The sequence below is a fragment of the Mastomys coucha genome, unplaced genomic scaffold, assembly GCF_008632895.1.
Source record: "Mastomys coucha isolate ucsf_1 unplaced genomic scaffold, UCSF_Mcou_1 pScaffold9, whole genome shotgun sequence".
Classification (NCBI taxonomy): Eukaryota; Metazoa; Chordata; class Mammalia; order Rodentia; family Muridae; genus Mastomys; species Mastomys coucha.
In genome coordinates this window covers 17,318,535-17,333,807 of record NW_022196915.1, presented here as the reverse complement: position 1 = coordinate 17,333,807, position 15,273 = coordinate 17,318,535, and the positions used below count along the sequence as shown (strand labels likewise).

Below are 15,273 nucleotides of genomic sequence, written 5' to 3'. Positions count from 1 at the left end.
CACTCTGTAGACCAGGCTGGTCTCAAACTCAGAAATCTGCCTGTCTCTGCCTCCCAACTGCTGGGATTAAAGGCATGAGCCACCACTGCCCAGCTATTTTCTTTCTTTTGCCTTCAGTATCTAAAAGCTTTAAAAAAATTTTGTTTTGGGAAACATCTTGATATATTTGCCCTTTTGGATATAATTTCTTTTTTGGATATAGGGTTTTACTACATAACCCAGCCTAGTGTGGAACTCAGTATACAAACCAGGCCTACCTGAATGATCCTCTGACTCAGCCTTTAAAGTAGCTAAGATTATAAGTGTACACCATCATACCTAACTTTATAATGCAGTTTTAGTTAAGGCATATACTGAAAAAAATATTTAAGCTACCAAATTTGACTTAAAAGTTTATGCTTCCATCTGAGAAAATAACACAAAGGAGATATATTCCCTTAAATAGTTATTTTTTCTCCTAGGTAGTCTAAGTTTAACCTAAACTGTTAGACATCTATTATATTACTTACTTTTTTTCTGGTTGAACCACTGCAATTTTCCTCAATTTATGCCCTATAAGGAGAGAAAACAAATACAAAAATTTAAAGATAAAGACAAAGGCTTATGCTTATAATCAGCACTTTTTAAAAAAGATTTATTTACTTATTATATGTAAGTACACTGTAGCTGTCTTCAGACACTCCAGAAAGAGGGCATCAGATCTCATTAGGGATGGTTGTGAGCCACCATGTGGTTGCTGGGATTTAAACTCAGAACTTTTGGAAGGGCAGTCAGTGCTCTTAACAGCTGAGCCATCTCTCCAGCCCTGTAATCAACACTTTTGATACCTGGTTGTATATAAATAGCTACAAGTATTTTTAAATTAATCTTTAAGTGTCAGCATTCTAACTGATGAACATTTTTCTGAGTTGGGGTCTTTCTAGAAAAAAAACAAAACAGAATATTTTTAAAGATCACTAGGCTAATCAATGACTAAAAATAGTTTCCAGCAAAAAAAGATACTGGAAAGGAAGGTTGATCTGACCAGCACCCTAGGATCACTTAATGGAGCAAAAAGTCTCAACATAGTCGTGCTAGAGAAATACAACATCCATATGTATGAAACTAGACTCTTAAGTTACATCACATATAAAAATGAAAGGAAATTACTAAGAGACACAGAGATAAAACTTCAAAATTCCTCCATGTGAGAAAGAGTTTACAGCACTAAATTTGTAGATACTTTTAAATATGACACAATAACAGAGGTCACAAAGGCATCAGAATTACATTGGAATACATTAAACTTAAAAACCTGAAGAGAATTAAGGGCCAACAAGATGGCTCAGTGGATAAGGGTGCTTGCAACTAAGTCTGACAACCTGAGTTTGATTCACAATAGCCAGTTGGTGGAGAAAGAATCAACTCCCACAAGTTGTTCTCTGACTTCCATCACCATGCAGTGTATCTATATATACATCACAAACACAAATACATATAATAAATGTAAAAAAAAATAATTAAAAGCAAGTAAAGGGGCTGGAGAGATGGTTCGGCAATGAGGAGAACTTGTTCTTATACAGAGAACTTGGGAAGGCAGACAAACCTGAACTCAAGGACACTCTGGTCTACATACCTTAACTCCAGCTAAAAATAAATAGTAAAACACAAACAAAAGATAGTAGTCTGCCTGGAGAGATGGCTCACAGGTTAAAAGCACTAGCTGCTTTTCCAAAGGTCCTGAGTTCGATTCCCAGCAACCACATGGTGGCTCATAACCATCTATAATTAGATCTGGTGCCCTCTCCTGGCCATGCAAGGCATACATACAAGGCAAAAACAAAAAAGAAAACGAGAAACAAAAACAAAGCAAAAGATACTAGGCTACCTAATTCCAATAGAAGTACAAATGCCAGTTTCTGAGTTGCCCTCTGAAAAGATCCAATTAGCAAGGACCTTCAGCCAATGCCCAGTAAAGAATTAAGTTCCTTAGCTCAATAGCTCATGGAGATGAATTCCTGCTGCTACAGTCTGACTGCACTCTCAAATTAATTCTGAAGCTTAATTACTACATTAGGAGGTGAAGTATTTGATGATTAGATGATGAAGGTAGACTTTGATGATGCTCTAGAGAGTAAGGAGTCTGTTTTCGCATGTGAGCACCTAGTAAGAACATCTCTGAGCTGAAGAGACAGCTCAGGCATGAAGAGTACTTGCTGCTCTCACAGAAGACCCTGGTTAATTTTCCAGCCCCAACATGGTAGTTCACAACCATCAATAACTCCAGTTGCAAAGAATCTGATGCCTTCTTTTGACCTCTGGGAGCCTCAGGCACCCACATGATGCAAACATACACATCTAGGCAAAACACTCATATACATGATAAAATGTTTTAAACCTAAAAAAGATTCACATATCTGCTAACACCTTATTACTTGGACTTCTTTCTTCAGTGATAATAGTCATTACTTTATAGAATCTTGTTATCAAAACCAGGATGAACTTAGACCCTTGCCAGTAATCATTTGAGTAAACTTGGAGAGATTCTCCCTAAGTTGAGCCCAAAATGATTCCTACCATGGTGGAATCCTGTGAAAAATCAAGATCACCTAAGTTTAGCACAGACTTCTAAGCTAATAAAAATTTGTTGTAATAAATAATTACCTACACATATAAAAATATAATTATCATTTTGGTTTTCTCTGAAATGTCTATATTTACCCTAATTGGCACCTATGCAATACATCATTTAATAACCAATCTTCTAATCCAAAATAGGCTGATACCTCGTGCCCGGCGAGGAGTACTGAGAGGATGGCCATTGGTTTCACACCAGCCCAAAGGAAATATACTCATTGACTCCGCACTTACAATAAATTCAGGTACAGGCTTCTTAGAACCTGTTAGAATAAGAAAACAAATTTTGACATATTAAAGAGCTTCTTTAATAAGATTTTTTTGTGGGTGTATGTGTATGTGGTTTGTTTAGCTTTAAGGACTGGGTCTCACAAGCTAACTTTGAAATAGTCATTCCTATACCTTAGCCTCCTAAGTGTTAGAATTATAGGCATGCACAAACATGTCTAATCCTATACATTACTTTTTAAACCATACTGTAATAATATAGGCACAAGTCTCTTAAGTAATAATCTTTCTCATGGAAGTCACATATTTTATGTTATATAAATATTATGAAATATCTATAACTTATAATAACCAAGAAGAAGTATATACAAGTGACCTTTGGCAAAGAAACAGCAAAGAAGCAACTGGAGCTATGACTGGTGTCATTCAGATGACTAACAAGTATCAGTCATTTCCTTGAAATAACAAGAGTAAGAAGGCAAACTGTCAAGTTTACTTTAACTACCAGAACATTCTTGCATTTTTGGAGTAAACCTAAATATTGAACAAGGAATTCAAATCAGGAAAAGATTTGCCAAGTTGCATGGCAGATGTTGCATGGATTTCTACAGTAAGTGCTGTCCTTGATAGCTGCATTTCTGATATCAGTTCTACAAATCAGAGACAGAAGGCATCTTTTAGGTACCATTTGGCAGCAGGATGAAGAAAGTAGGCCACATACAATAGCAGCAGCATTGAGCACTTACATAGCTTCATCCACAAACCTGCTCAATCACTAAATATTACCTTAAGACAGACAAATCAAGTTTGTCTACATACTACATACATACTATATGTTTACATTCTATTGTCTTGGGACAATCAAAATGTTACCTTTTCAATAAGTGAGACAATTAATGTTATACTAATGCATTTTGGTAACATCAAAATATATGTTATATTGATTTGCCCTTATGAAAATAAAGGACTTTAGAGTAAAGAGTTTTCATTTGCTTTCATTTCTTATAATTTAAAAGCCAAGAACAAAAAGTAAAACTTTAGCTTAAATTCTTGAATTCAGATTAGATCACTATTTAACAAGTCCATCTAGCAAGCTATACAACAGGGGTGAGCAGGAAAAACAAAGGAACAGCTACAGGAAACTTGTCAGGGTGCTGGCATGTTACCTTCTAGCTGGAGCCACAGGTATGAGCCTCTCACCGCAGTAATGGTGGCAATGCACACTTCTTCAGGGAAAAGAGGGTTCACTGCCTCCAGTTTCATGTTCTCCTTAAACTGGTGCTCAGAAACTGACTAGAAGAAAATCAGAGAATCAAATGCATTAAGTAGATTAATACTTAGCATTAACTCATGTGCTCAACCGGTATGTTTTGCAAGCAGAATTTAATCCCTGTATCTTCATTAAAGCAACAAGCATATTTTGTTCTGTTCTGTTTTCAAAGAAGCATATGTCCCCAGTCAAATGTCTCTCAACCACATTTGGCTCCCCTTTTCTCTTAGAGGGCACCAGTATATCCCTTAATATGTATCATAAAATATAGTCAGGATAAAAATTACTACAAATAGAAGGAAACAAGTTTTAAGATTTAGTTGTTTTCCTTCCTGATAACTCATTAAAAATTGCTGTTGGTTTTTAAGAATGTAAACCTAGGGCTATATAAATGGGCTCAGTGGGGTTGGAGAGATGGCTCAGCCGTTAAGAGCACTGACTGCTCTTCCGAAGGTCCTGAGTTCGGATCCCAGCAACCATATGGTGGCTCACAACCACCCATAATGAGATCGGATGCCCTCTTCTGGTGTGTCTGAAGACAGCTGCAGTAAATTACGCCGGAGTGAGCGGGGCCTGTAGAGGTCCTGAAATCAACAGCAGCCACACACATGATAGCCCATGGCCATCTATACAGCTACAGTGTACTCATATACATAAAATATAAATAAAAATAAATCTAAAAAGAAAATCAGATTAAAATAAATAAATAAATAAATGGGCTCAGTGGGTAAAGGTACTTGGTTTGATACCCAGAACCTATATGGTGGAAGCTGAAAACCAACTTCTACAAGTTGATCTCCGTATATACATATGAACACACAAAATAAATAAATAAATTTAAAAATAAAACCATAACCTAGTAGGATGCTGTGGTGGTTTGAATATGCTTGGACCAGGGAGTGGTGCGATTTGGAGGTGTGCCCTTGTTGGAATAGGTGTGGCCTTGTTGGAATAGGTGTGTCTCTGTGGGGGTGGGCTTTAAGACCCTATCCTAGATGCCTAGAAGCCAGTCTTCTAGAGTCCTTCAGGTGAAGATGTAGAACTCTCAGCTCCTCCTGCACCATGCTTGTCCTTGTCTGGATGCTGCTGCACTCCAGCCTTGATGATAAAGGACTGAAGTTCTGAACCTCTAACCATCCCCAGTTAAATGCTGTCCTTAAAAGACTTGGCTTGGTCAAGGTGTCTGTTCACAACAGGAAAACCTTAATGTAAATAACAAGAGAGGAAACTCAGCCTAACAAAGAATGATAAACAAAAGCAGACAGAAAGCCAAGAACTGTTAGCAGCAGGACTAACACGGAGGCACAGGAGAAGGAGCCCAAATAAGGACTGACTGATTTGCATGTTTCTTTTGTTTTGTTTCAGATAGGTCTTATGTAGCCCAGGCTAACCTCTAACACAAGCAAAGATGTGACCTCTATTCCTGATCCTCTTACTTCTACCTTCCTTGTGCTGGGACTGCAGAAATGCACCATTACACCTGGTTTATACAGTTTTGAAGACCTTACTCAGAGATCCATGCATGTTAAGAAAACACACTAAAATGATACTGAGCTACATTCTACATTCTCTGTCTGTCTGTCTGTCTGTCTGTCTGTCTGTCTTTTTTCTCAATTAAAAACAAAACTTTTTTTGAGATGGAGGTCTTACACTTAGAAATGGCTGGCCTCACATCTACATCAATCCTCCTGCCTCAGCCCCTTAGAGCACTGGGATTGCAGATGTATACCTTCATGCTTGGAAAACCTCTTTTTCTTTCATTTCTTCTTTTCTTTTTCTTTTTGACAGGAAGAATTTGTTAAAGACATTTTAAAAGCATTTACATTATGGTATTATGTACTATTACATACCTCAGGGCAATTGTGTCTTTCCCTTCCCTACAGAAAGTGAGATTTATTCTCTGGAAAAGATAAAATACAAGATCTTTGGGCAGGAGGACACAAACAACTTTTAAGGTGTGTATTTGTAGTGAAGGCCCAGCCGTAGCTATTATATATCAGACAGGGGACAGGACAAACATCTTTGACAGTAATAGGCTTACCTATAAAGATATAAATTTAGGATATTTTTTTTTCCAGTAAATGGCCAGCCAGATCCCAGATCACTGTGTTGACAAGCTTCATTCAAACATGCTCAAAGTTTCTAATAAGTTTTTGTCTTAGTTCCCCATTTTTAAATACAAGCAGCAACCAAGAATGATCACATATTTAAGAATATAAAAGCTACAAAGAAAACCAGCAACTGGAGAAAGCATAGGTCATGCAAAGAAATCTTCCAACCAGTAGTGGTGGCACACGCCTTTAATCACATCACTCAGGAGGCAGAGACAGGCCGAGAGATCTGAGTTCAAAGCCTGGAGGTCTACATAGTGAGTTCCAGGCCAGCCAGAAATAGAGAGATCCTCTCTAGCCAGTGAGACTCCATCTCAAAAAACAAAACAAAATAAAATAAAGAACTATTCAAAGAAATACTTCTCAAAAAAATAAGAAAATGTAGTGTTATAAATTAAAAAAAGTTGGGTCTGGATAGATGACGTAGAGGTTACGTAGCACTTGCTACTCTGGAGAGGGCTCAGGTTTGGTGCCAGAGTCCACGTGGTGGCTTACCACCCTCTCTATCTCAACTTCCCGGGATCAGCCTCTGAGGGCACTGTATGCAGGTAAACACAAACAAAATATTCAGACACATAAAATAAAAACAAAGACTATTTATTTAGGTATTTTTGAGACAGGTTTTCTTTATGTAGCAGTGGCTGTCCTGGAACTTGATCTATAGGCCAGGCTGACCTCAAATTCACAGAGATACACCTGTAACTTTCTACAAGGAAAGGCAGGTTCATATACAGAAGTCAAGAGTAAAAATTGTCTTTTGACTTCCAAAACACTAGAAGTTAGACAAGTAGGTAAATACTAAAAGTAACATCCAACCTAACTTCCATATTAAGCTAAGCTATGAATATGTCCATAGAATGAAAAGTACTATATAGTAGTTATTAAATTTTACCCAGGGCTATCCAAGAGAAACCCCATCTCAAAAAATAAAAATTTTCATGGCCCTTCTATCCATGTTTTAAGAAGCTACTAAGTAATAACAGGCTCTGTCGAAACAACCACACAAGAGGCCTGGGAGGTGTCTAAGCAGGTAATAGCATTTTCTATGAAAGCAGGAGGACCTGAGTTCAAATTCTCCATACCTATGGAAAAAGCTAGGTAGATCCCTGTAATGCCAAAATTACATTTTTTGGTGCATGGTGTCGAGAGGAAAGTGATGCCACAGGCTCTCTCTCTGGTCACGAGTCAGCCTCTTAGAAATAGAAATTTAGTGATAGACCCTACCTTTTAGAAATGTGGAGAGATACAAGGAGACACCCAACATCACCCTCTAGCCTTTACATGTGCACATGTCTCACACACACACACGCACACGCACATACACACAGGTAAACCCTGCGTTACAGTGACAAAACTACTCAGTAAGCCTCAAAAGAAAAAAAGTATTAGGAGCAATAATCTTCTGATTGGACTGCCTTTGTGATATTAGTAACAAGCTACTAGACAGTATGAAAAGAACTAGCAATAAACACAAATTATAAACAGCAACTATAAAGGCAACTATAAAGGTTTTAAAAAGGAAACAATCATAAAATCCTGCAGCAGTCACCTGTTAATGTTTGCGTGCACATAATGCAAAACCTCAACCAAAACTTCATCACAACTCAACAATGATGGTTAAGGTGGAAGGGAAGGTAACATAAAACAGTTTATTGTTCATTTACTATAATGTCATCAACCTAAGTGTCTAAAACTAACACCTCAAAAGACTGCACTGTATTATTTTGAAAATAATTCTTGCATAGATATAAGAATTGCAGCAAAAGAAAAATCTAATGTGGTCACTGAATAAACTAAGGAAAGTCATAACCTTTCTAAGTTATGGCTGAGGGGAACATTTTTATTGTAGCTTTAGAGTAGAGTCGGAGGCCTCTGGAAGAGTCCAGAGCAGGAAGTGAGCAGCCGGCTGAACATGGCCCACAGGCTGGATTGGACCATGAGAGGGAGAGAGAGAGGTGAAGGGAGAGAAAGAAAGGAAGACAAAGGGAGTCCAGGCAAAGGAGAGAGGCCAGAGAGATAGAGCCAAGAGAGTGAACAGACAAAGAACAATTCACAGGATTATAAAGGCAAGAGGAGCTGAGGGAAGGGAAGCAGGGTAGGAGGCAGAGCTGAGAAGAGCTACAAGTACTTTTGATACTGAGGGAGCCTGGAGGCCACCATGTACTTCGGTATGCTAATAGGCACCACAGAGTTTCTTTTGGACCTGACAGTCAGTTCTAGGAGGGGGTTTGCAAAAGAACAAAGATAGGCATTGTTCTATAGTCTCAGTTTTTATTGCTACTAGGTTCTCCAGCCTTTTTTTTTGGTTTTGTATTGTTTAATTAATTGAATGATTTGACAGAATCTTACTATTGTAGACCTGGATGGCCTGTGTAGATCAAGTTGGCTTCCAACTCACAGAGATCCACCTGCTGTAGGCTGGAATTAAAGGCACACAGCACATGTGCAGCCAGAGGGTTATTTTTCAGACAAGATTTTGTTAAGGTAAGCCTGTCTGGTCCATGGCAATGCTACTGCCTCAGCCTCCCAAGTGCTGGAATTACAAGTGCAGCTACCACACCTAGCAGCTATTCGGCCTGCTTTGTTTTACTCAGTTTTTGGAGACAAGGTCTTGCCATATTGCCCAAAATGATCTAGGACCTACTATGCAACATGGTGGCCCTGCACTTGTAATCTTCCTCTCTTGCCTTGGTCTTTTGAGCACAATTCTCAGCCTTCCTAATGCTGTGACCCTTTAATACATTTTCTCATGTTGTGGTGACACCCAGTCATCAAATTATTTTTGTTAATACTTATAATTCTAATTTTGCTTGTTATGAATCATAATACAAATACGTGATATACAGGATATCTGCTATGTGACCCCTGTAAAGGGTTGAGACCTTCCAGAATCATAAGTGTATAAACCACATATCTAGCTGAAGAGAGTGATGCCTTAACTATTTGGCCTTTTTAAACATGCTGTTGTACTGTTGGGATAGAAATATTTTTAAATAAATATAACCATTCTTCTCTAATATTAATAGCTCTATATTATCAAGCCACTAAATTATGAAATAAAGTTTCAAATGCACATGACCTTACCTAATAAGAAAAAAATAAAATATATAAACTTGTAAAACTAATGTATTTAGCAAACTACCTTATGTAGTAAATGTGTTTTTCTTTGGGACTGTTTTATGATCAACAAGGTGGTTATTTGCGTTAAGTGAGCTCACTAACTTTGGAGTAACAGTCATAAGAAACAAGACAGCACCACAAAACCTCAGCCTGAAGTAGTTCTATAAGGGGTCTCACCTGCGGGAAGCACTTCTGGGGAGCAGCTTCAGCACCACACTGTTTGAGGTAGTCAGCCCAGTCAAAGTCCTGGCTCCGGAAGCCTACACAGAGACAGAAGAGCAATGACTCATACCCAATGTGCCTGCTGACTCTAGCACTCAAACTCCTAATGCCACTTGGATCAGTGTGGAGGGGTACTCTATACACTTCTCATGCTAGGAAACTGAATAGGACTGTTTACAAGTAATTTTATAAAACAGAATAACTTGGGAAAATTATAATTATGTAATGAAATTCAAGAAATAAGTGTTTAAATTTCTAAAATTCAAACTAGGTATTTTTTTTGAGCAGTATTATTGCATGGCTAGTTACTGGCAATTTGCCAAGAGCTAAAAGAAAGTTATACAGACCTTATATTTTATATAGAAATTCAGCATTACTGGTTTTATTAGTACTTTTAGTTAGTGAGGACTTTTTTTTGATAAGGCTATTTGCTTTCCTTAACATGTCTTAGCTAATACCAATATATAATGACTTTTTTTTTTTAATTGAAGACAGGATCTCATGAAACTCAAACTATTTTGGAAGTCAAATAGCCAAGGATGACCTCGAACTTTTGACCCTCCTGCATCGTCCACCTTCCAAGGTCTAGGATTACAGGCATACACCACCACCCCCTGATATAATACTCTTAACACTCTTTTCAGATTCATGCACTACCGAGTGTGTCTAATATTCTTAGGGATGAAGAAGATAATGGGTACAGGGATGCAGCGGGATACAAGAAATAATTTCTAATGTCTTTACTAAAGTAGGATAATTATGGGTGACAAAGATGAACTGAACACCTAACATTACTAGTCCACATCTACTAAAGAACTAATAGAGAGGATTCTGACTGTTCACAATACAAAGAAATAACATTTTATCTGACAGATATGTCTATTACTACAACCTGATCATTATAAATTGAATATACATATTAAAATGCTAACCTGTACTCCATAAATGCATATAATGTATCAATTAAGAAACATTTTAAACCTCTAAATGCTCTTATATAATCTAAATGTTTTATATAACCTGAATCATAAACTCTACTCAGACTAAAAGAAACAACTCTACTTGGCAGAAAGCTGGTATCTAGCTCAGTGCCATCTATGGGGAGGAGCTGCGTGGCTGAGGTCCACTTTGTCTAAACTGTTCTGTCTCAGAGTGTAACCACTGGATACTCAAAACTGCCTTCCTACAGACAGCAGTCTCTGAACCCCAACTTTCCTGCTCAAACAAAAAGGGCCTCAGCTCTTCCTCTGACCCAGTCTCACTTCCTAAAAAAAAAGTCATTCTCTGACATGTTTCTTTCTTAAATATTTTATTTTTATATATGTATAAGTGTATACACATATGTGTGGGTGTATTCACACATGCTTGCTGGTAGCTGTAGAGTCCAGAAGGCGGCACTGGATACCCTAGAACGAGAGTTGTAGGCAGCTCTGAGCCCTGAAATGGATACTGAGAACTGACCTCTGGACTTCCTCAGAAGCAGCAAACACACTTTGCCACTGGGCCTTCTCTCAAAAATTCCCCCATGTCGTTTTCATTTATATAACTCACTACTTCCCTTTGTTTACAAGGTCAACTGGCTGTCTACAGTATGCCCAAAACTCCTGTACCTTTAATGCTTGCTTCCTACCTTTTCATACAAAGGTAGCAAGCAATATAAAGAACTTGATATATCCTGTGCTTTCCTACAAAGCAACACATTCCTAGTTTAAGTGTTCAATGCCACACCTTCCCACCAGGTATTCCTGTGTTCTGCTCACTGGAAGGTAGAGAACCTGGCAGGTTCTGTGCATGTTTTCTCACATACACCTCTCAAAAGGCTGGGTTATACCCGCCTCTACCTTCTCAGTGATAAATTCAATACATGTTCATAGCAAACACTGCATGAATGATCACTAAATGAATGAAGGCATGGTGGAGGGCAGTTTTGAGTTTATGATCCTTGTTAATATAAGAGCGCTTCCAATACAATGTTTCTGCAGTTACCCTCCAAGTCAAGACTTACTTACCAAATACCTATGAAATCAAAACTATCTGATTTGCTAATAAAACAAATAAATATCTAACATTTTCCAGAAACTACAAGTTTAAAATACTAAAAGTTTCAGTCAAATTTAGTGAAATCATACTTCAGTGCTTTAAATAGAAGGTCAAATACCATATTTTACAAAGTTACAAGAACAAGTAAAATGAGCTCTTACTCATTTTAGATCTTGATCAAAAATTCTCTGACTAGTCACCTCTTCTACAAGGCAATCATCCACCTTCTAGCTCTGGATCTAAGAAGCCAGATCTAAATGCCCAGTGTTTATCAAGCCTACTGTGCTAACTAGTTTTTGCCAACCCAAACATAGACATATCTGGAAAGAGAGAATCTCAACAGGGGGATTGCCTCCATCAGGCCGTCCTGTGGGTTAGTCTGCAAGGCATTTTCTTCATTTGTGACTGATAGAGGAAGACCCAGCCTACTGTGGGTACTGCCACCTTTGGAGAGGTGGTCCAGGGCTGTATAAGAAAACATTCTGAGCTGGGCGGTGGTGGCGCACGCCTTTAATCCTAGCACTTGGGAGGCGGAGGCAGGCGGATTTCCGAGTTCGAGGCCAGCCTGGTCTACATAGTGAGTACCAGGACAGCCGGGGTTACAGAGAGAAACCCTGTCTCGAAAAACCAAAAAAAAAAAAAAAAAAAAAAAAAAAAAAAAAAAAAAAAAAAAAAAAAAAAAAAAGAAAACATTCTGAGCAAGCCACAAGAAGCAAACCATTAAGCACATTTCCTTTATAGTTCCTATATCAGTTCCTGCCTCAAGTTCCAGCATGAACTTCTTTCAGTGATGGGTTTTAAGTATATGATGAAATAAACCCATTCTTCTCCAAAGTCGTTTTTGGTCCACAGCTTATCACAGCAACAGAGAACCAAACTGGGCACAGTCACCCCTCTGTGACCTCCTAACAGATTCCAGGCAGAACAGACAAGGGGACCAGAACAGAATCCAGGCTTGAATATGTCCTTCTACTTGGCTATACAGATACATGTTATACAGTGAGAAAAAATACATATTGATACTTTATTAGCTTATGACTTCAAATATTACATCATGAGCTGGGTGAGGTAACACTCAGGAGGCAGAGACAGGTGGAGTTCTGTGAGTTCAAGGCTAGTCTAGCATACATAGCAAGTTCCAGGCCAGCCAGAGCTACAAAATAAGACCCTTTCTAAATAAATAAATTAGAATCCAGATCTCATTTATCTTATTTTGGACCTCCATGATACTCCAAACAAAAGGTATAAAAAAATCTTGGCAGTGCCATCCAACACATATTTCAAGGGCTAAGGCTGGTGGATTAGGAATTTGAGGGCATCATGTGACATATAGTGAGAAGACACACTTTACTACACAGTGCGACCCTACATAATTAATAATGATAATAATAATTTGGAGAAACAACATAGAAGAACTCAACTCCATACCTGGAGGAGGGTTGATGTGTAAACCATTCTTTAGACTCCACTGCACAGGAAAGATACCAGGACTGTTAGCATGGCATACAAATGATCGCCTTGTATGGTCTTCTGGTCGAAGGTCATCCATTTCCACTAGAAAGTACTTATCATCAAAAACCTGTATAATTAACAGATAAAACTGACAAATGGCTTATGTGTGTTTATATATATGTTAGATATACACGCACATACATGTGTATATATATATACATACAGACACACACATATATATGCACACAAACATATCTAGCACACATATATTTGCACTTTCCTTGGCACAATCAAACATGTTACATAAGTTCATTTATACTCACAATGGATTATTAAAATATTCAATGAATGTTAGTTTTAGGTCAGGTACTATTTAGTTAAATGTCCTTCAATATTTACTCAGTTTTACTTTTTGCAACAATCTAATGAGGTAGGTACTCTCTTCAATTCCATTATTTAGATAAAGGAAATCAATTCAAAGAAAGATAAAGTACTTTACCCAGGTTACATAGTCAAGAAAGTGCAAACCTGAACTAAAACCAAGTTATTTGTATTCAAAGCACAATTTAGTTTAAGCTTAGCAGGGGGTCAACTACATTACTTTACTAACTTCAAATGGCAGAATGAGAATTAATGACTGTCCTCTGGAGCCTAAGCAGCCTGTACCTCTCTAGACTCCAGAGACGGTTGGAAGGTCTTAGTCTGAGTCTCGCTCTCTGTTCCTGTCTCTGTCTCTGTCAGATATATTTTTATTTCACTCCATACATGTGTGCATGTCTATATACCATATGGGTGTATGTGCTGAGAAGAAAGTTCTAAAGCTGTAATTATGAGTGCTTATAAGCTACAATGTGTAGATGCTGGGAAGTAAACTGGTCCTCTGTTAAAAGCAGTAACTGCTCTCAACCACTGACCCACTTCTCTAGCTTCCAGGGTTTTAAGACAGGTTCAAAAATCCCTCGTTGCTCTGAGAATAATCTTCCACTAGTTAACGAAAATGTAAAGCTCAAGTCAGACACATGTCCTAGTTGACTATTCCCACGTAGTTACAATCCACCTTGGGCTCTACTTCCACTAAATGGACTTCCTTGCGAGACCTGAACCAAATGCTACACAGTAACTCAGTAACTGTACCTTGACAGTGTGGTCAGCTGCTGTGTTACTCTTATTTTTTTTATTAGATATTTTCTTTATTTACATGTCACACCGTATTTCCTTTCCCAGTTTCCCCTCAAAAAAACACAAAAAACAACAAGAACAAACACCTGTTCCTCCCCCCTCCCCCTGCTCACCACCCCACCCCTCTCCTGCTTACTGGTCCTGGCAATACCCTACACTGGATCATAGAACCTTCACAGGACCAAGGGCCTCTCCTCCCACTGATGAACGACTAGGCTATCCTCTGCTACATATGCTGCTGGAGCCATGAGTCCCACCATGTGTACTCTTTGGTTGGTGGTTTAGTCCCTGGGAGCTCTGAGGGTACTAAGTAGTTCATATTGTTGTTCGTCCTAAGGGGCTGCAAACCCTTCAGCTCCTTGGGTCCTTTCTGTAGCTCCTTCACTGGGGACCCTGTACTCAGTCCAATGGATGGCCGTGAGCTTCTACTTCTGTATTAGTCAAGCACTGTCAGAGCCTCTCAGGAGATAGCTATATCAGGCTGGATTATCCTTCTTTCAGTCTCTGCTACATAGGTAATCTCTGCAACTCCTTCCATTGGTATTTTGTTCCCCCTTTTAAGAAGGAATGAAGTATCCACATTTTGGGCTTCCTTCTTGAGTTTCTTGTCGTTTGTGGGTTGTACTTTGTGTATTCCAATCTTCTGGGCTAATATCCACTTATCAGAGAGTGCATACCATGTGCATTCTTTTGTGATTGGGTTACCTCGCTTAGGATGATATTCTCCAGATCCATCCATTTCCCTAAGAATTTCATAAATTCATTGTTTTTAATAGCTGAGTAGTACTCCATTGTGTAGATGTACCACAATTTCTGTATCCATTCCTCTGTTGAGGGACATCTGGGTTTTTCCAGTTTCTGGCTATTATAAATAAGGCTGCTATGAACACGGTGGAGCATGTGTCCTCATTATATGTTGGATCATCTTCTGGGTATATGCCCAGGAGTGGTATAGCTGTGTCCTCTGGTAGTACTATATCCAATTTCTGGAGGAACAGCCAAACTGATTTCCAGAGTGGTTGTACCAGTTTGCAA

The 15,273-nt window shown here is 38.5% G+C and overlaps 1 protein-coding gene across 5 annotated transcripts in view; it reads right to left on the bottom strand.

Moving 5' to 3' along the window:
• Sfmbt1 (Scm like with four mbt domains 1) overlaps positions 1–15,273 on the bottom strand; it is a 119,013-nt gene that overhangs the window by 18,248 nt on the left and 85,492 nt on the right. For all 5 annotated transcript variants that reach the window (XM_031362924.1, XM_031362921.1, XM_031362923.1 and 2 more), the window contains exons 9-13: positions 13,036–13,186; positions 9,523–9,605; positions 4,011–4,137; positions 2,766–2,879; positions 510–552 (exon numbers count right to left, since the gene is read on the bottom strand). In XM_031362924.1, the coding sequence (XP_031218784.1) occupies positions 510–552; positions 2,766–2,879; positions 4,011–4,137; positions 9,523–9,605; positions 13,036–13,186 (518 nt within the window). The remainder of the gene's footprint in view (positions 1–509; positions 553–2,765; positions 2,880–4,010; positions 4,138–9,522; positions 9,606–13,035; positions 13,187–15,273) is intronic.